Genomic DNA, 22,485 nt, shown 5'->3' with positions numbered 1-22,485 from the left:
AACTTCCCTTTTCAATAAAGCATCCAAATCTAGCAGCTTGTTTTCACGTGATATGGAAGCATCCCGTTATGAACTGGATATGAAAGTGTCGGTCTGAATATCCAAGTGTGTCATATCTCAATAAAAGGAAATCAAATGTACATAGGTGGATTCTGAATGTAAGAAAGCCAAACACCACAAAATAATATAAACAAGTTAAATCAATGGTTGCAAAAAAACCTCACTTACCATTCAAGGGATTTTTTTAGTGTCTTTTCCTATATGATTTTGGCTTGCAGCATGGAATGTGGCTCATTGTATGTGGGCAGAAACAATGGAGAGGAGGCAGCCTCTGCTCCAGCAATGAACAGAAAGTAAGGGAAAAGTTATCCTCATAACTTTTTCCTAGTGAACACAGTGGTCATAAAAGTCACCCCTCTTCAAGGGGTTATCAGCTTGTACACATATTGCAGACCTTCAGACAGACTTTAAAACAGCTTTGGAATTCTTGCTTTCTAAAAAAGGGAATAAAATGAGAGGGAGAGTGAAATTTCCAGAGCAAATCAGCATCACAGACATGAAAACAGTGCAGATCTCAGCCTCCTGATCTGTATTGAAACACCAGTTATCCTGAAATTATATGTATGCCATTTAATTCCCAGTAGATCCCATGTAACTTCAGTACAGATTTTTTGTAATAGCAACGTGTAAGACAAAAACTTGCATGGCATTGTCTTCCTTCTTGTTTGTGTGAGTCATTTATCTAATATGCGATTGGAAACTGAAATGTTCAAGATTTCTTTCAATAAATACTGTTTCTCATATGATGAAATAATAAGACTTTAACAAATTAAAGTCTGATACCTACATACATCATTCTAGAAATACATGGAAAAAAATGACCATAAATCACAGAAGCAATTACAAAACAGCTGAAAAGAACAATAAGGTGTAAGCATGCTCTATTTCAAAGAAGAAAAGATTATTATTTTTTATTTTCTTCTTAATAAAGTAGCATATTTCAACCAGATTACAACAAAATTACCACAGGATATTAAAAAAAAAAATACAAGAAGGTATTTAGAAAATTATATATATACACATTTGCTTAAAAATTCTATAATGTAAACATTAGCATAACAAATTAAAATAATATTACAAACAGTTTATTAATACTATGTGAATACTGAACATATATGTGCTTCAGAATTAATACTATCTTTCCTACAGTTTAACAGGAACAACAACAACAAAAATCCCCCCCCCAGTCAAAAGGGAAATCCAGCTTCTTCAGTTGCCAACAGGTTTGGTCCCACATACAAGACACTTAGTTATTTATCTCAGTGTTAAGTAAGAAAGAAAGTGCAGCCTTTCAGAATTAGATTTTCAACCACATTTACATTTCTATAATTTTTAGCATCTTAAATGATTAATATACCACTCAAAAAACCAACTACCACAGTTTAACTTCTGTCATGGCATGGACATAATTTCTGAAATCTTGTTAAACTGATTCCCTCTACATGGAAGTGCAATACATTTGTTGTGATGGAACAAAAAAAATACATTTTTTAAGTCCAGATATTTGCAGCAATTTGTAAATCTGGAAAATTCATTCCTCTCTAAACATATCAGTGCTGTTTTCGAGTATAAATTCATGCCATTATCAACCAAAAACTGTCATTATTATTCATTAGAAGTATGCTCTGATTATTTTTTAAAAAGAGATTTTATAAATAATCTAAAGTTATCTATAACTGGACCATAAAAGCACAGTTAGTGCAGAATAAGAAATAAACAAAACGTACAGTGTCAGACCACTGTGTAGAACAAGTGTTTTATCTTCCATTCAATATGTGAAATACAAAGCAGGTTAACTGATATTTTTAAACATATTCTATATTTCATATATATAATTTTATATATTAAAGTGATTCTTTCAATACATAATGCTAAGAAACTACTATAAATAATAGTAGTGACTATTATAGTGGCTAAATAATCATCAAATTAATATTCCCTGTGATGCAGGGTGCTGACTGAAATATCCTAACCTACAGAAATTGAAGGAGAGAAATTCTTTACTTTCTTGAGTTGTTTAACCACTTTTCCAGAAGTGACTCGAGCTCCAATACAGAAGTATTATTGTTGTTTCCAAGGAGAAAATTGTGGTCTTATGTTAAACATGTTTATTTTCATATATACTAGAGTTCCAGCTAGAAGAGCACAGTGCTGTTGTCAAGATTTGCAAGGGCGTATAGGAGCAGAGTTTGGTGAAAAAGTCTTTTTCTTTCTTTTAAACAGCTGTTCCACAGGCTTGTCCTAGTAATTTCAAGCAGGTAACTGTATTTCTATCCACAGGTATATGTTATCTGTCCTCAGAATTACAAGATATTGGATGAAAAATGTTTTGGGGTGGGGGGTTTGAACCTTTGAAATGGCATGAAACTTAGAGCAGAACTGAGATCCCTGTGTGCTTTGAAGCAAAAAGAATGACATCCATATCTGAAAGTACTAATAACTGATTCTTTTAACAAAATATCATATTCTTAAATCATTACTATGTCCTGACAGACAGTATCATTAGTTCACGTGGGGCTCACCGAGTCTCATTTATTATTAGCTGCTGCTCTGAGTCAGTCAACCCCATTTCTTAGTAGGTTCTTACTAATTAATTTGACAGCTACCATGCAGATACTGTTCTATACAATAAAACATTACTTTGTTACAAAAAGGTCACAGTTTTGAGCCAGTGATCTTTAATACCATTATGCCCTTTCTCTAAATACTTGTACTGATCCAATCACGATCGTTTATGACTTGCAGTAGATTCTTTAAGATAGTATAGTTTGATTACAACTATCACATCAACATTACATTTCATAAAAAAGACTGGCTTTGAAATTATTAATCTTCCTAAGAGTATGTGACTTAATGGACGTATCAATTTAAGCCTTTATAACTATGTCAATATCCTGCCTCATATAAACCTTGGAAATTTATTATTATTATTGAGAAACTTTATTTAATGCAAAAGGCAAGTCAATACAATGTATTCTCTATAACAAATGACAGAATCTCTAAATAAATGAGATTCTGAAAAACCATAGTCAATACGTAATGAATACTGACAGACAATCACATCTGCAAAAGATGGAAGAGTCTTGCCTGCCCTGTGTTTCTTAGGAAATTGTTCATTTTGCATGTGATTGGAGAACAGCATTAAAATAAAAGTAATGCCACTTACTGTTACGATTTATTTTGAATAGTCACTAAAGGTTCCAGGTGAGCAGCCCTGGAGACCTAATACGTCTAAGATAAAACAGGAATGAAATGGAAACGATGTTACAAATCCCTCTGCTGCCTCCTACCCGGCCGTGGCCCAAGGCTTGCAGGAACAACTCCAGGGACCAGCCTGTCCCACGTCCTCTATTCTGCAATTACAGCACTGTTCAAAGGAGCCAGCAAGAGCTGGTTGAACCCATCAACTCATTGTGCACCGGCCACTGACCACATACAAGGGTTTAAGAGCTATCAGTCAGTACCAAAGGAAATTGGATTTGTAGAAAAATTGTAACTACATGCATGGAATTAGGTGACACAGGATAAACTGATAAAATCATTCAATAATGAATCATTGTTACGCTTACAGGTATTTTATAAGAATAATATAACTATTTGGGATTCTTAATACCAGCTGGTCAACCTTCTTCAACAGTCTTTGCTGATTCTGGTAAATAAACAAAAGAAGCGGTATTTGTGACATTTTAAAATGTCTTGAGGTGCTAAAAATTTGGGCATTCATATCACTAGGTATCTATTTGCAGTCATGCAGGTACCTCACTGATCTTCAAAATAACCAGGTGTATAAAGTGGGAAAGCTATCTTGTGAAGAAAGGCTTTCATTTAATTATTTTCTGAGATTTTAGAGAAACAACAGGTGAGCTTTTAAATGGATTAGTAATGCACCCATTACGGTATCTTGTATCACAAAGTGAACATTGTTTGCAGACTGTAATCTTAGAAGCTGCTACACAATTCAGCTGAAGTTAACAAAGAACAATTTGTATACAGTAAACAAGTTTAGTATTTTTATGTGATCTACATACATACATTAAAAATTACAAGAAGCAAGATAATCAGGAATGAAATAAGTTTAAGAGCCAAATGTAGATACAAAAAATTCCTTCTAAACTAAAAAAAAACCTTTTAAATTTAGTCTGCACTAAATGAGATTTCTTACCATTTGCAACTTGCTGAATAAGGAGTACTTTAATTTGTGAATTATTTCCTGAAAATGAATACAGCTTCATGTGACAAACAGATACATCACAAAGGTTTCCACACGGTGTTTTCCTTCAGATTTACTTGCAATTCAATGTTAATAGATGTGTGTAATTTTCTACTAACCAAGTCTCCCCTTTCTGAAAAACAAATTTAGAATTGTTTCAAAGTGGGACCATTGTTATAGTTACTTTTCTTTCCAGCAAAGACAAACTAAACTATCAGCAGTGTATCAGACTGAAGAGTTTGGAGAAGCATTAACTGACAAGCTACTCACTTTCCTTTCTTCTTAAATAGATGTCCCGCTATAGTTTACACAAAACACCAGCAGTAATTCATCTTTTAATACTAACTCCCAGGCTGGCCTTTTGGATTTTCTATTTATCTATCTATTTATATTGTAAATGAGATCTCTTACTGACTGAAAAATATTGTTTCATTTCTGTTGACATGATTTTACTTGGTGGTATTTCATCTCTTGAAATTTCTGACCTGAAGAGTGAATTCCTCTCCTCTTTGCCACATTTTGCTATTCAGTGCAATCCATAAGCTACATATTTCAATGGTAGGAATCCAGCACTTGGGGCTCATACTCAGGCACCAGCCCACTGATGCTACTCACCACGTGTAACAAACGCCTACTCACTCAAGAAGTGCTGCTGAAAATGACTGGACAACTTCCCTGACTAAACAATACACGATGGTCACAGGTTTGCAGAACGGAAGTTCCAGTTTGCTAGAACTTTAGTAAAGCATTGAGGTAAAAGTTCTGTTATTAATCATCAGCTTGTTTTTTCTGCGGGGTAGTGTTAGATTTCAATATCTACTGACGCGAGAATTTAATATAGTGAATGGATAATAAAATGACAAGATATATCAATTTAAGTAACATTATCCAAAAAATCTTCTGAGAAGAAAGATGTTCTTACACAAAGGAAAACCAGAATACAATTGATAGAAAATTTGAATGTACACCGCTTAAACTTAATGAAGAGAAGAAAATAGCTAGCATGTAATTAACTGCCTACGGCAGTGCAGCTAATGGATACTGAACTGGATTCCAGTTCATCCGTGTCAGAACTTCCATCACTTGTAATAATTCTTGTCAATTTTTTTAGTTACTTTACAGTAGTACCATTACAAATTACTTTTCAATAAGATGTGATGGGTAACAGGCACTTTCATTACAGGCAATTTTTAAGTATCACCATGTGAAGGGTTTTAGAAAATCAGAGTAAGAATTCCACACTGCCCTGTTAATGATGGACTGTTCTGTAACATCAGCAACAAATTAATAACAAAATATAACCCAAGACTTGAAAACACTATTTTGTACCCTGCTAATTTTGTGTATCCTTGTGGTGGTTTGTAGAAATCAATAATATTGCACCCAGCCTTACAGCAAGACTAAAATTCCACTAAAAAATTATTACATTCTCTGATTTTAAAGAATTACTTCCCACAAATGAAAGCTATTGAGAATACGTAACTAGAAATGTACAAAATCTATTTTTCCACCTGTAATGTTTTTCCCCTGTCATCTACTTTGTCAAGTTTTTTAAAAACCTTTGTGTGTGCCAGAGGTTTACAATAAAAAACCCCCAGTCTTTCTATTTACAAAAGGTAATAAATTAGTGAGGTTCTTTTAAGCACATCTTTCTGACATATTAAGTAGTGATAATCATAACTGTTCTTCTAAGGAAAAAAAACTGTCTTGACATGATACCCATGTGTCTCTGGAACAGAAAAATGTACATGTAGAAAGGGAGACAACACAATACAAACAAAGAATTAATAGTAACAGAAGAACTGCAGAAGAACAAAGGAGAATATGTGCAATGCAGCTTTACAAAACAAAATGCCTATCAGTTTGCTGAGCCCTCGTGAAGAGCCCTCATATTCTTTTGAGAAAGTGATTACTGCCTTCCAAAGTAGTTAATCAGGATATGACCCTTAGTAATGAATGTCTCTTTTCAGGATTTAAGTTGATGCAGCTGTAGTCTCTTCAGGAGCTTAAATTATAAATATAGGCTAGGAAGGAATCACAGAACAACTTAAAGTACGTGTTGCCAGTATTCACAATTATGAAAAAGGGTCAAAGATCACCACTCTGAGGTTCCAGGCTTCGTGGCTCTCTCTGATGGCTGCGAGATAGTTTGGGGAAGCGTGTAGTCACTCTTGAGCGATTGCTTTTGCTTACTGATTCTCCAGAAGCTGGAATATCACTAGGAAGACAAGAAATAAAGACAGAAGTAAATAGTTTATGTTATGTGTAAATTATTCGGTTGTTATTCCAAACATGAAAAAAGCAGATGTTATGAGAGCCTGGCACATGACTGCGAAGTACAGCACACATCTTCAACTACACAGAACTGCATTCTTTCTACTGGTATCTCAAGTGTGAATACAAATGGTCTCTTTCAAAAATGAGAACTAGTAGAACTTCCAATACTTTATGGAAGATTGCAAATTACAGGATAAAGCGTATCTCTATGGGTTGCAGTTCAGAAATGGTGGGAAAAGCATTTTGAAGTGATAAAAGTACAAGCAAATTAGACAAGAGCTTGGATGATGCTCTACTTAACAATCCTCTAATTATGGATGGATGTATCATTACATGATGAAGTACATTAGTAATACATCCCTCTAGGGAATTCTTCAGTCTCTTCTGACCCACAACAGACTATAGTCTTACATGAATGAGCCTTTTGGAAAAGACCCCGAGAAGAAGTACATTAAGTTCAACAACAAGCAGTAACAGAAAATTCCAGCTTACCTAGGTGATATTCAGAGGCTATAGACTCCTCGGAAAACTACAGTATAAAGGGATAGCATTGTACTTTTGCCATTCTTTTAGAGGACTCCACATGGTTTTTAATTATACTGCTTACATACAGATCAATAAATAAAACTAAATTTTGCATTTTGCAACTTAGCTAGGCAATAAAATTACACAGCATACAAAGCCAAGCTTATTTTTATAAGTTAAAAAACCCCTTATAATACCTTCCGAGTGAGTTAACAAGTCCATAAGGGAGGAATTGCTCATCTGCAGTTCTTGCCAGATTAAACAAATACAGATACATTTTAAAACAATCACTCTATGTAGTTCCCTTTTTCCCCACAGAGTGACGTTCCTCGCAGGTCAGACAGCCCTGCAAAAGCCATAGGCACACGCAGGCTCCACTCAAGCATTTTGAGCACCCACACGGGAGAGATCCTAGCAAAGCAAAAGCCTTTAACAAGTCCTGGGACTGAGTGGAAAATTCACTTGCAGGAAGCAGAGCACTTCTGCAAGATAAGGCAGTGGTATCACTGGTAGCCATTGGCTTTGTAACTAGAATGCACGCATTGGCTGTTACTCACTAAAATAGTAATGAAAAAAAAGTATAGAAAAAATGTGTCCGGTTCAGATGCTAAACATTAACAGAAAATAAAATTATGTTTTGTAATGGCAGTGTATTTTAATTGTCTAAATTTCTGAGCAGAACAGTCTAAAATAACCTTAGTCAAAACAATAAAGGATTTTTCTAAATTAAGATTCACTGCACTCCTATTACAGTATTTAGTCTTCATAGGTAACTAGGAAGTCCTTCACATGAAAAAATTACATAAAATACCTGTGGTATACATCCCCCTCTTCTTTAATAACAAGATTAACAAGTTAGATCTTTAATTCCTTATTTTTCTCGTCACTAAAATAAAAACTCTAAAAATTAATTTAGCGTATGTTATTAATTCTTGGTAGCCAAGGATAATTGGACTTCCAACCCCGGTCCTACAATTTCCTATTTTGAAACTCCGCAATGCTATCTAAGTTGCTGTAGAGAATTCTGATCACGTGAATCCAATTTCAGCTGTACTCATTAGCATGGATTTCTTTTAGTAACGTGAATATTATTACTCATTATTTTTATACTATTTATAAAATTGCAGCAATGCGGTGTTGATACTCTAATGCTTGTAAAATAGAGCACGGGATACTGGCTTCGGAGGGTTGTGATTTTGTGTTAAATACGTATTTTTCAGAACATGTAAACATAAAAGCATCTAAATATCAAATATACAATGGAATAAAACTAAATTTTCACCTCATTGGGCTTTTCTCAATCTAAAACTGGTTAATTTACTAGCATGGTGTCCACTTCTGATAGTACTGCAGCTTTATCAGGCAGATAGACAGCTACTTTACGGATACACAGCAGTTTACATTGCTGAAGAAAGCACGGCGTTATGTGCGATTACTAGAATTTGGTGATTGCTTTATTGAAAGTACATTTTAATACACAAGCTCCTCCTGCTGGCACGTCCACAAAATGACATTAGTGTCAGCCCAACGGGAAGTCACTTCTCCCTTCTGGAGGAAAAAAGCCATTCAAAGAAAAGTGCAAAAGGTGCAAAATTAATTCCCCCCAAAATGAAGAGAGATGAATTATTATCAGTCTGTCCTGATAGGCATGGCTGAGGTAATAAGATCATCTTAGGATGATTACATGAAGACCAATGTCTTTCAATGAAGGACAAAAATTGCAAGTAATTCTGCTAATTTAAATGATGCTACTCCAGAACGAGATACATCTAATAACGAAATTAGAGATGATATGTCTTAAATGTCTAAGCTAATTTTTATAATGACAATCCAAATTCTAAGACAAATCATTATGTTATGTAGGCTTACAGAAACCAATTTATACCTGAGGAATTAGATCTTCATGCATCCAGCATGAAAAAGGAAACTGGAGCTGAAATTGAATTGATCAAGTTCCATGGAAACAGATGTTGTATGGGGGGAAAAAAGTTTAGAGTATTTAAAAAAAAATCATACATTTAAAAGTAGGTATCTCAAGCCCTTTTCCATCCTCCCTCCTCCAAAACCTGATGAGAAAATTTGCCATCTCACTTGGCTGTTTCAGCTCTAGCTTTTTACTCTATAATTAAAATGCTGATTTTCAAATAACACCCAGAAAGTTTAACTACTAAATTTGGGGAAAAAATGACCAACCATCCCCAAAATGCATGGTAATCAAGTAGGAGGAAAAGATTAATATCCCATCTCTTCTGTCTCTTGTTAATTGGATTTAATAATTTAGTTCTGGCCTTGAGGTCAAATGATACTTACAGAGTCTCTGGCACTAAACGAGACATCTTGTGACAGTTCGACAGGTCAGATATTCCATGAACTCGTGGGCAGAGGTATGAACACCTTCAAATGATCCTGTCAGTATTTCTGGCAAATGCACATGAAGATGAAATTGAGACACTTATTCTGAATCTATTTTTGCCAATCTGCGTTTGGGATTGAGGAGGAAGGAATAAGCATACCTACATGCAATGTTTGCAAATCCTCTCTCTCATTTGTCTCATTCAGCAAAACCAGTCTCTGGACTACTTTTTTGGGGTTGAGTTAGGGTTCACCTATAGTTGATAGTTTTACTCAGATTAAAATATGAATTTAAAATATGTAAACCTAAACCAGGGAGTAGCTATTCTAGAATAACCCTTCCAGAACAGCTACCCCAAGTCCCTGTGGTATGCACTTACTCTTTAAGTCTACATCTGTCTGAGTTGCACCTGTTCAGTTTTAATAGAACATTCTTCTTTTCGTTCTATTACCTTCTTAGCCACTGACGTCTTAACAGGGTTTAAGTTTCCAGGCTGAGGCTGGCAGGCAGCCGGATGCTTGCCAGGCATTACCCTGTTCAGCAGTGGAATGTCCAAGTATTAAAGGCTCAAGTTCTTGTCTACATTCCCACCTTGTCCCATTCTGAAGAAAAAAGCAACCTGCTGAGGCAATCGATTCCTTCATCCCACCAGGTCATTGTTTAGCTTTTAAGCATTCCTGATCGATCTGCCCAGCGTTTGGATACCAATTCAGTTTCATTGATTTTGTCTTGGTGTCAAGTTCTGCCTGAGGTGCATCTATAGTAAATGGCTTAAAATAACTGGTCTTTTTAATCAGCTTCTAGGTTATTCATACCTTTCATTAATTGCTCTCCGTGTATCAAAATATAAACTGCATTTTGTGTGTTTTTTACATACTTAGCATACGGAACTGCAATATTCTCTTAGCTGATGTTGTGAACATTTGCATGAAGAAATTTATTTCCCATCTCATTGTCTACTCTTCGGGATAAAATTAGAGAGAGAAGTTTCTTAAAATAGTATAACGTCTGCAACTGGAAATACTGTTGTACCAGTCAGAGATCAGAGAACAGAAGTAATAAGCACATCCTGGGAGTGTAGCAAAGCTCAGGATCAGATATTTTTTTATATATATCACATGTAAATGCATCTCTGGAGACATTCATGATTCTAGTTTTGCTTGAGTTGTATTAAACATACATCATGAAGAAAGGCATTAGCTGGCAAATAAATTTGGTGACTTTTTTGCCAGTTTCTTGTGTGATTAATACTTATACATGATAATAATGATACATGATAATACACGATAATAATCTAATTTCTGGTTATAACCCAAATATTTAATGTGATAAACTGGATTCAGGCAGACAGCCTCCTCAAAAACCTAGTATTAAACAATGCCTATACTATATTAAGAGATCCTTATTAGACAAATGACAACTAATTTTGACTTGCTAATACAATGTATCTCAGCACCTTCTGCCAATTAAAATCAGCTAAAACACCTGTTTAGTGGCATTATTAACTAAGACTGACTTCATCAAATCATTTTATATACTCTAGTAACTCCTGCTTTGCAGTGATCTGGGTAAAATCCTTATTTCCAGTTGCTGAAGTGTAAAAATAATTGGAGCCACATTCCTGCCATCACTCCCAATTTTATAGAAATGAAATATAATTGTTAACGAGAAACAGTGATCTCCATCTATTAATGCAAATGACTGAGTTGGGATGTTTAAATAGTCAGCTATTAACAGGAGAGATAGAAAGATATGGGTAAGATAATACCTCTATTGTACACTTCAACACTGAAAATCCTGAAGACACTATTACAGCAAAGTTGTCAGGTTAAAAACTGAATAATCATTTCCTATCAAGATTAGATCTGAATTGATCAAGAAATGAAAAACATTAATTCTAATATTCTATCCAACTGTTTTATTAATATACAGCTCCTTCTACTTCCACATACATACTTCTACAGCAGAACACAGTATTCACAATGACGTATTCAATCTCTTCTTGCTGTGAATTACAAACACATAATCATGTTTCCATTTGTTATAATTTGAATGATCCTAACTTGAATGTTCTCATGCTACAAATCAGTTTCCACATCAGCACGATTTTCTTCATAAACATCTGCACAGATATTTGAATTTTTCTGCAGCAAACCATGACACTGTACGTAATTCTGATGATCAGATCTTTTTTTTCCTTCCACTAACTTTACTTTGAAGTTGGCATAACAAGATGGTTACTGTACAGTAAATGTTTAGTATCCATTAGTTATATCCTATAAAATGAATAATACCTATGATTAATTTTGGATGAAATACACTCTCTTTCATTCAGGAAATGCTCAGAACTGTGTAAAAATGACCTTTCATTAGTTAACATCTGAGCAATACTTATACCTAGAGTCTCGTTCCTTGGCTTTCTAATGCATAGTGACATCTGCATTTGGGAATGGTTACTTTCCATTTTTTGTGGTGCCCGAGCTAGAATAACATAATGCATAAATACGGTACTCACGCAAATGATCCCTTCACAACTCTACTAGAAAGCCTGAAACCACTGAACACACATATAAGAAAAAGTTAACCATAATACACTATTTATTTATAATTGATGTAATTGTTTTGTGTATTTCAATGATTAGTTGAAAGGCAGTAAGTTTGGCTATTCCATCCATTGCCATCTAGAAATCACTAACATTCTACTCTGCTGGGGGTTAGCTGAATTTGTGTAAGCAGGGTAATCTACCACTTCTCAGTGATAGGTAATTTAATGAACAAATGGTTCAGAAGCAGAACATGTTCCAAGGTTGTTTATATAATAACAAAATGTAGGATTTGCTTTCAGAAGAACAGTGTGCAGTGAATACTTGGAATTTATTTTTTCCTGCTAGTACTGTAATTATCATCTTTAAGGAAAGCAGAAACAGATCTAGGATACATTTTTATTGAAAATATTGAGGTAACTAAAAACAGAAGACATGCCTCAGGATTCACAATGCATGATATATGTGAAAATAAAAGGAGTAAAACTCTTGTTTGACAAGTAGCAATTTCAATGTGCTGAGACAGCAGTGCATTACAGTGACTAGCCAGGCATTTCCTCCTCCATATTCACAAGTTGTTTGCACGCAAAAATGACACGGAATGGAGACAACTTTAATTACCCAATTAGCTTTTAAACAGCCCATAATCAATACGATTGGCATTGGAAGTAACAACAGAAAGAGTTTACAGAAAGTGTGTTCTCAGACACCAGCGTATGAGAAGCCAGTAAAAGGAGTTACATATTAACACTTGTGAGCTACCCACCTCTAGTTTACACAGAACAAAAAATGCAAAGAGTCGACCACCTTTCATGCCAAGCGGTGGAAAAAAAAAAAAAAGAAAGATTTACAATCATCTCTAATTTGCCTAATTTTGCCAATATAACAGAGAAAAAAAATCTGAAAGCTTAAAACATTTCTTCCTCCCTGTTCATCCCTATCATTTACCTGATACTGAGCTCCCTAATGTACTTAGTCAGACTAATTTCAATTAAAAACTTGTTGCGTATTCCTGCCTTACTTCACCATGTCTGACTTTTAACCTTCGACACCACATAATTCAGCTTCATGGGCAATGCAGCACAGTTACCAGTCTCCTATTCTGGAAATATGCCACCTGCATTTCCATTTGCTCAGGGAGCAAACAGCTGTTGGTGCTTTAGTTCTGAGCTGGGGGTAATGGCCCCGGTGTAGCTAGTCATCTGCTGTTTCCCTGTTGAGAGGCTTTGTCCCCTCCATGCTCCTTGACTCTTCTTTGCTCCAAATTCAGCCAGGCAAGAGCATTTGTCCACAAGCACTAGCATTTACACTTTTCAACATAGTTTAAATAGTGTTTAAATAGTCTCCATGGGAATAATGCAACTTAGCTGTCTTTGCTTTGAGTTTTGCAAGTAAACTGCCCATCATAAAAAACAACCTGCACAATTACCATTATTATTTTATTTTTAATAACAAAACCATTCTTTTTAAAATTACCATAAAAGCAAATGGAATCATAAAGAAAAGTTGTGATCAAAACATGTTGTTTTGATCTTCCAAGCAAGTGCTTGAGTTTTAATTGCTCCATCAAGTTAAGAGGTATCAGCTGCTCCTCTCAAGTATCTTCATTTCTCATTAAGATTACAGCATGATATTAACAAGGCAGAAGAGAGCTGACATGACCGTTCTCGGGGGCAGATCCAGATTTGAATGGATGTCATGTTAACAGTAACAGCTATGAATGTGAAAAATGAACAAACTTAAAAACTGCTCCTAGAATGCTACAGAATCATAACTCTTTTCTGGAAAATATGTTAGCAATAATAAAAGTGAAGAACAGTGCTTTATAGCAATCACTCTTTCTGGTTTTTGTTTGTATTTTTTAAATACTAAGGGCAACTTACTGCACTCCAACCGTAAGCTTGATACTAATAGTGATCCATGACCTAAACACTCAAAAATATAGGTCTTAATCTCAATCTTCGGGAGCTTTTAGATTGTTCTTAATTTTAGCCTATTATTTTTAGTTTCCCTAAGCTAAAAAAAAAAAAAAAAATTGAAATTGAGTTGGACAGCACATAGAAAATAGTGCACCTGCACCTGGAAACATAATCACAGAGAGAGTTGAGACTTGGCATAGTGGTATTAAACCTGTACTCTCCAAATAAACAAAGGTAATCAAGACAGGAAAATAGTAAATAAAGTACAGAACTGAGTACTGTCAACAGAGTACCAAGGGAAATGCTGACTTTATTCTCAGTAATGAAGACAAGGACTAATGATTACATTTAAGCCAACACAGAAAGGGAAGCTAATCAAAGAAGGTATGATATTGCCCGGTAAATCACTAAGGGAGCCAGCTTGGGATGCAACATTCTTGACGGATTAGACAGAAACTAAACAAGCATCAGGCTGGCCAGCAAAAAGAAGACCACAGTAATCAGCAATCAAAATCCCATTTTCTGTTTAGTTAGATTTCAATTATTTTCTCTGTAAGAAAGAAAATGGCAATAATAAATATAGGTTCATCCTTTTTTTTAATGACGACTCCAAATGAGGCTAACAGGAAGCAAAATATCCTACCAGTTCCAGTGGGAGTTAAACGCACAGTACATTGCTGGCCATGAGCTCCTGAAATTTGTGGTCAGTTCTCCAGGTATCATCAGATTCAGAATCTTTAAAAAGTATATCATCTTGGTCCCTCTCTAATACAGATGCAACTTTGCCAATGAGTTCAAAATAAAAATAAATAAAATTTGCAATAAACTTTGCTCCTTGCCAGAATATTAAAGAAAAAACAATTTAGGACAATGGTGATCAGCTGTGACTCTCATATTGCTGGCAGCCATTTAAGTGCAACTCCAGCACCGGAGTTGCATGCCTGGCAACTGGGCAGTAGCAGCTTGGGAGCTGCTGAATGTTCTCAGTTTTCAGCTTCGTAGAGAAGCCTGTAAATGGCTGCTGCTCCCCAAATCTGCTTCTGTATCCCAGCTGAGTTTTATCCCATAAGGAAGTTACAGGATCACAAGAAAGGCACTTTCACCTTTTACCTATGAACTCCCCGGGAAGTTCCGCCTCTCCTTGAATTCTGTGGCTTTTGGCCACATGAAGATTTTGGTGTTGGGAAGTCTAGCCAACCTTGATATAGGACATTTTATGGCTCTGAATAAATTTTGAACTAAATGGTAACTGAAAAAGCTGCTGAGGTATCACTTCCCCTGGTTTAGAAATGGATCAATGAAGCATCTGTATGTAGAGGTCAGTATCGCACATGAATGTATACAGTAACAGAAGGCAATAAGATGATGCAGAATTTTATCTTTGTTAGGGTAGTTCTGCTTTGCAAGCAGCAGGAGAAAAGTCTTAGAAGACACCGTATATAGCATGTGCCTACAGTTCCTCCTTGCAGTATTACTCAACAGGCCTGAAAAGCAAAGGACTACGCTGATGCAACGTGAAGACTATTTATGCCTTACATAGGTGCATAGGTGATAACACATCAACTTGACTGTAGTAACAACAGCTATACAGTTAGACATGAAGCACTTCTAATCTTATGCATACAGCTGCCCTGTGCTTAGAAAAAGCTGAGCGCTGGATTTTGTTGGTATCTTCAGGATTTAGATGCGTTTGACTCAGCTGTAGCACTAACAGTAAAAATATGGTAAAATATTCAGCCTGCCTGACAATGCAAACCAGCCCCATTTTATTTCCCTTTGGTCACACCTAGCTATTCTCAATAGCTAGTGTTTTGGAATTTATCTCTTTTAATATGTAGGAGTCTTCTACTGAAAGATTTTTAAAGGAGCCAGACATTCAGAGCTGTTCAGTATATTTATGACTTACCCAGAAACTATATTAAGATTAATAAATTAAATCTCTTATAAAGAATTAATTTATGAGTTCTTAAAAGTTAGAATAAAATTTTAGAAACAAGATTTCAGAGTTAAAATAGACATGGAATAGTAAGAAACAGGCTCTTTGGCTCATTTTGCAGTTGCAAAATTAAGCAATTTTATGCAAGCTGTTTACAAAGCACAGATTTCTAACACCTTCTACAGTGAACAGCAATCCCTGCAGACCCACATATTAGCGGTTCTCCTTCTTACCACATATCATGTGTTTTAATAAACTCTTAATATTAAGTGTAATTGTGTTACACTTTTAAAATATTAATCTAAAAATAAACTTTCATACTGCTGATGGTATAATCAAACTCTGGGGGACTGTGTAACTAATATGTGAAGATCTGAAGAAAAATTACTCTGGTCTGCTCTTAGAGACGGTGACATCAGCCATCCCAGTACAAATCCCTCCTGTAATTTCTGCCTAAAATTGGGTTATTTTAGCAAGAGTAAACCAAAGAAGCCTGTTTCACTATAAAGCAGATCCGCATTAGGAAATCTGCAGCTATTCTGACTACATCATCATAGACAAGAATAGCCTGACGTTATACTTAGACCTATGTTGTAAATATGCAAAGTACTCCAGTCATGTTGTCCCTGGGTTAGGGCCATACTGAAACAGTAAGTGGAACAAGCATGGAGAGGATATCTGTGCAATCTCTGCATGCTGCAGATGAAACAGAACTGTGTGATGAAGCTACCTCTATTATTTCTGCATAGACCTCAACAATTCAGGTCATTTTGCATTTCTGAACTGACATTTGGCCTAATTTGTACCTACAGAGAACATATTTAGAGACCTCTGAAGCAGTCTAAAGAATATTCCTAAAAAACTAGCAACAATCACTTTCTTTACTCATTTGTTAATGAGGTGAAGTGATATGGCAGGGAAGTATGCATGCATACCATTAATTTTTGTTATTAATAGATGAGTGCCTATAATTACACTGAGTAATTCTAGAATCCTTCAGCTAACTGTTCATGGATTCTGCTGTCACCACAGAAGTGCCAAACGTATTAAAAATACACCACAAAAATAGCATCTGATATACAACAGAATTGAATGGACTATGTTTATAGCTGGCAGATTAACAAAGCCAAGGCACAAAGCTTCTGTAGGATGTTTTGAATTTCAGTGATGGCCTGTAGCTAATTCATGCTGCTTTCACATGAGAAACTGATGGCTGCTGAAATATTTTTCAATATAAGTTCAAATGAGGAAAAGAAATAACCCACCTCCTTTTGAAAAACTGTGCAGTTAGGCATAAACAAACTTGTTATGGTCTGGATTAAAGCCAAGTACACGCACAAGTACAAAGATACCTCCCTTATGAAGATTATTTGCTTCATGTATTTGAATGGATGCATCCATTTATCCATTACTGTCAGTGCTGCACAGAAAGGCGTATGAATAAGCACTGGAAGACTGTAATGTAAGATGTATAAACAGATTTTTCTAAACCACATTCTCATGAGTATTCCTTACTGTTTCATATGCTAAGAGAAAGGAATAAAGCTTATATATCCATCTCTCAGCAAAGCCTCTTTCACTCCTCAAAATCTTTTCCACTGTGGAAAAGTAATTAAACTTAATCTTCGGTTTTAGTCCCAGTGAAATAAGCATTACAGAATAGTTTTTCTTGCAATACTCCAAATCTAACAATTACATTAAGAGAAAAATTTTAAAGTCATGTTGTTTCATTAGCAAATTAATTTTTTTTTAAATCTGCCATTCTAGTAATTATGTACAATTTACATATGGGAGTATATTTACACACACGCATTCTGATTTAAAGAACAGTGTATTTTCAATACTTATTCCCCCTTTTTTTTTCCCCCTCCCTAACAGATTCCTCAAGGGCAATTGAGCTGTCACATTGATATTTTAGGAGATCTGTAGCAATCATAAACTCGTATTTGAGGGCTTAGCTTACAATATTTCTGACAATGGATTACATAAATACACTACACCAAAACTGTTTGCAAATGCCAGCCTGTGCCAAAAATGTCTGCAAATGTCACAGAGAACCACCCAATATGAAAAGGACCCTTTCCTTAATCTAGAGTGATTACTTCTGCACAAAGGCCTGATCTACGGGCTACAGAACACAAACAGTGTTTGGTGCTTGCTGTGCCCCACTGTGACTCTCATCAGTAAGAAATGAAAGCATGCAGTGACTTACAGGAACTGTTCATTGTTTTTTCTGCATCAGGTATCTTGAAAAAAATACCATTTTCAATTTCACAGAGTATCAGAAAGACAATTTAGTGATAAGACAATGGGTGTTTGGGAACTGAAGAGAGAACGCAGGTCTATTGCCCTGACTCAAAGGAGATACAGCTAACCTGTTAGGTCATGTTACTCAGAACCTGGTTCCTAAAGAATAAATCCACTAAATCATGTTCTCACTGGAGAATGCTGCCTTTGTATATCAAATACACACTTACTGTGTGTGTCTGTGATTTCTCCCATTCTTCCACATTTTAAAGTCTTGGATTAAAAGTGATTTTTTAGATGGTCTGCATTGTTGGCAAATATCTTACCAAGCTTCTCTTTTAATAGAATTCAAGCTGAAACTGGCAAGTCAAAGACTTTCTCTTGAACATACACTCTGAATTAAAGCCACTGTTGTTTGTACCTGAAGTTATCTGTTATAAACTGTGTCTATCAGTTTCATGACTCTATATAATATCTTTCTAAGTAGAGATTTGAACTTCTCATGGATCTCCAGACTGAGTTTTGTCCGGATCATGTCACCCAGGTCAGGCTAGTGTAGTTTTAAGTGATATATTTTGCCATGCAGACTGGTTAAAGTAAGTCAGAAGCCCTTAAGTTCCTTTCAATACATCAAAGAAACTCAGGAGTAGAAATAACCTCACCTTTTGTTAGAATAGTATGGCTTCAAAAACCTCTTAAAGTGCCACAGTTCCATAATATAATAATATATATATATTTATATATATATAAATATATATTATTATATATAATATATATATTATATATAATTTATAATATATACTTCCATATATATTATAAATACAATATAAATATATTATAAATAAGAGATTATTTGGTTTGGTTTTTTCAGTTCCATTAATCAGTTTCTATTCATTTTGTGAACATATATTTAAAGAAATACTTCCCTCTTCAGTTGTACATTTCAAATTCTAATTTAAAAAAAAAAAAAATCACTAGAAGTGATTTGGGCTATGAGAACTTGTCCCATCTACTCAAAGCCCTCATGCTACACTACCTACCTGAAATCTGCTTTCAGCTGTATGGAGAATTTAACTTCAAATATTTCTCTTCCTGGAAATTTCATGGGCTCTTCCAGTACTCTGCCATTCCAAAAAAGAGATCAGATTTTGGAGCATTCAAGCTCATTCAAGTACACAGTGGAATAATACATCATCAAAAGGGGTCTCCTCTAAGGCAATGTTTTGAAGATCATGAATGGTAACTAAGGGTTATGGATCCCAGAGCTCTCATATCCATCTGCACTTGCACATGGATTGCTCTGACTGACCAGATGGCTTCTTACAAAACAACATGTTTATATGAATAGTTTCCAAAACTCTTTCTGGTGGTACACTTATTTTCTGTAAGAGACCTGCAGATGGTTCCCTTCCCCTACCTGTAAGTTCTCCAAAATATATCTCCTGAACTAGCTGTTATGCAATCTTCAGCTACATATGCTGATATTTGACTGTGAATATCTAAAACTGGCAATTTTCTTAAAATAATCTCCGTAAAGAGAAACTTAGCAAGCAATTATAGATCAGCTAGTGTAAGTGCAGCTGTAGAATAAATATTACAAACTATTTTGCAAGAATTAGTAAGCCAAAAAGTAAGCTTCGAAAGCCACAATTTCTTTACAGGGAATTCATGTAGATTTGGTCAAGGGTGGTCTTGTTTAACTTGTATTCTTTGACAATATTACTGCCATGGCAAACAAGGGTAACTAAGTGGATATGAATGCTTTAGGTTTATAATTGCCATGATGTCTGACATCAGATTCTACTAACCAGGAGGTAATGAAACTTAGTGGGCAGGAAACCGGCTCAAAAAGGGGCAAATTTTGTGAAAAGAACATTATTCAGATATATCAGAGATATCTGTGGGGTGTACACATGTGACACATGAAGCAGTGAGATACTTGAAACAGTCCTGAACAACCATGCAATAAATTGCTCTTATCATCCACATTTCATTCTAGTAACTGTCACTATAGAGACAATTTAGTGTATTCTCACGTGCTGAGTAGTTTAAAAAAATTATATTGAGAAAAATTATCTTCATATCAAATAAAAATATTCACTTTGATTTTTTTGGCCAGTCTGGTACTCTTTCATGACTTGGATGCTATATAAAAATATGTCTTAGGATATAACATAGTATTCTATATGTTTGTGGACCTTTTATATTGAAAATTCTGTGCCTATTTTAAAACATTACATTAATATTTAGGACTTTGATTGAAAAGGGACAGAAAGACACAATTTTGGTAGTTTAAAGCATGAGAGCTCCCACATGTTGTAAGGTAGACACCATCATACAGTAGGGACAGCAAAAAATTTAGGCATCTGCACTTGCTTACACTACCAACGTTTTAGCACATTCTCAACTATTGGTTGCTTGAGTTGCAAACTCCTCTGTGCTCTCCTCCTCTGGAAAAGTCAGCTCCAGCAGAATAATGGGGCAAATTGTTATGGACAGAGAGGATAACTAGGAAATAAAGTGTCCAGATGTGTCTAGTCTCATTTACTAGAGAATTTAGGAAAATACATAGAAAATAAAACCCTTTTGCATTAAATCAGGTGTATTATCGGAGCAATTTTTTTTAAAAGAATCCTACTCAAGCAATCATACCAGAAACTGTTTTACATTGTAAAAAGAAATAACTAGACAATTGCAAACAAGAGTATTAGACTTAGCTTCCTTTACAAACCATGTATACTTGTTAACAAACACAAAAAAATCTGAAACTTTGATAATTACTGTTATTTGAAGGGAAAGAAGAAGAAAGGAAATGCCCTGTAAGATTTCTTAGCTATTCAAGTAGAAATATATTCTACATGCTTACAAGAAAAGCTTTTATCAATCCTCTAGATATGTCAATCTCTTTCAAATGTAAAAATTTCAAATGTATTATTTTACAACTGTTAGGAATCAGATGCAGACTAGGAGGTTAATGGAAAGCAGTCTTATGTACGTTGTTTTGTATTTTACTATTTTCATGGTTATACTTTGCAACTCTTGATTATCATTTTGTATGAGAACTAAAGCATGCATTTGTTTCATCCAAGTATAACACTATGGCATTCTATCTGGAGACAAATAGCATATTAACTCACTGCAGAGCCTGCTGAACTGAGAATACACCTATCTCAAGCTCTCAGTGAGACTTTAACAAAGAGAGACTGGTAAATTGAGTTGACAGGCAGACTTTGAGGCTCTGGGCAAGCCTGGCTGAGCTATGCAACATGCAAAGACTGAGCAGCACACACAACTAAAGACTAACAGAATGCCGCAATGAATCAGAGATACGAATGTGGTCAGAATCAACCATAATATTGCATCTGGAAGAGTTGCTGGTTAGTTTACCTAGGCAAGTGTTTCAGTTTCCTATCATCTTCCATAGAGTTCATACCTTAGGCCTAGAGAATGAGCACAGTAGCCTGATACAGATGATATCACAAATGTCTGTATTTTAAATAGTATTAAAATTGCCATCTAGATTTAATTCTGTGAGGATGCACATATGCCCCACACATACACATTTCATAATTTTATATATCCACTTACAGTATATTGATACCAATAAACAAAGACAACAAAGTTTTAGAACTGTAGAAGAAAAATGTTTCTTACTGAGGAAATACGAATACGGATTCTAAGGTTTCAGGATGAGTAGTGTATACATACTGCTGCATGGAAAAAAAAAATCAACATATAAATTACCTTAGAATCTACTGAATGCTTACATGAGCAAAAATTTATTTAAAATTATGCAGATGATGAAGTTACAGAAGATAGAAAACATTTGCTTGTGCATTTTCCAAGTTTTAGTACAAAAAAAAAAAAAGGTGGAATTTTACATCTAGACATCCTGAATTATGCTGAAAGATTCCCCAGAAGCCTAAAATATGCATAGCAGCATTTTGGAAATCCTAATTTTTAGTTAAATACAACAGTATTTTCTTCATTGGAGGTAGACAAATATTAAATAAAAAGAACTTCAAATAGTCCGAATAAAATTCAGTTCAACAGCTTGGCTTTTAGTTGCCCATTATTGGTGATGCTATGGTCTCATTAACTCTCAGCTCAGCTTGTATATTCAGGATATGTTTAACACCATTGGAAAAGAGTTAAAACTAGAGGTATGAAAGTTAAAATGTGACTTATGCCATGTTAGCTGCAATTGGTGAGTATCATTTGGCCTGGCTGTAACAAGGCCAATATTCTGAAAAAACAAGGATCTTCCTTATAAAATTATCAACTTAAAAACCTGTCATTCCTTAGTTAAAAGGAAGTTAAATTATTTGCTAGGTGAAGAAAAAAGGCACTTCACAAAAATATATTCAAGGTAAGAAAAGGAGAGAATGAGAGTTTACAGATCTGCGGATTAAAGG

At 35.0% G+C, this 22,485-nt stretch overlaps 1 protein-coding gene across 1 annotated transcript in view; it reads right to left on the bottom strand.

Moving 5' to 3' along the window:
• Window positions 1-236: 236 nt before the first annotated feature.
• Window positions 237-22,485, bottom strand: part of SNX29 (sorting nexin 29) — a 145,337-nt gene continuing 123,088 nt past the window's right edge. Inside the window, exons 21-22 of the mRNA XM_076351069.1 lie at window positions 4,223-6,488; window positions 237-494 (exon numbers count right to left, since the gene is read on the bottom strand). Coding sequence (XP_076207184.1) covers window positions 6,359-6,488 — 130 coding nt within the window. The 3' untranslated portion in view covers window positions 237-494; window positions 4,223-6,358. The remainder of the gene's footprint in view (window positions 495-4,222; window positions 6,489-22,485) is intronic.

Source organism: Aptenodytes patagonicus, chromosome 13 (genome assembly GCF_965638725.1).
Source record: "Aptenodytes patagonicus chromosome 13, bAptPat1.pri.cur, whole genome shotgun sequence".
Lineage (NCBI taxonomy): Eukaryota > Metazoa > Chordata > Aves > Sphenisciformes > Spheniscidae > Aptenodytes > Aptenodytes patagonicus.
This window is presented reverse-complemented; position numbering and strand designations above follow the sequence as displayed.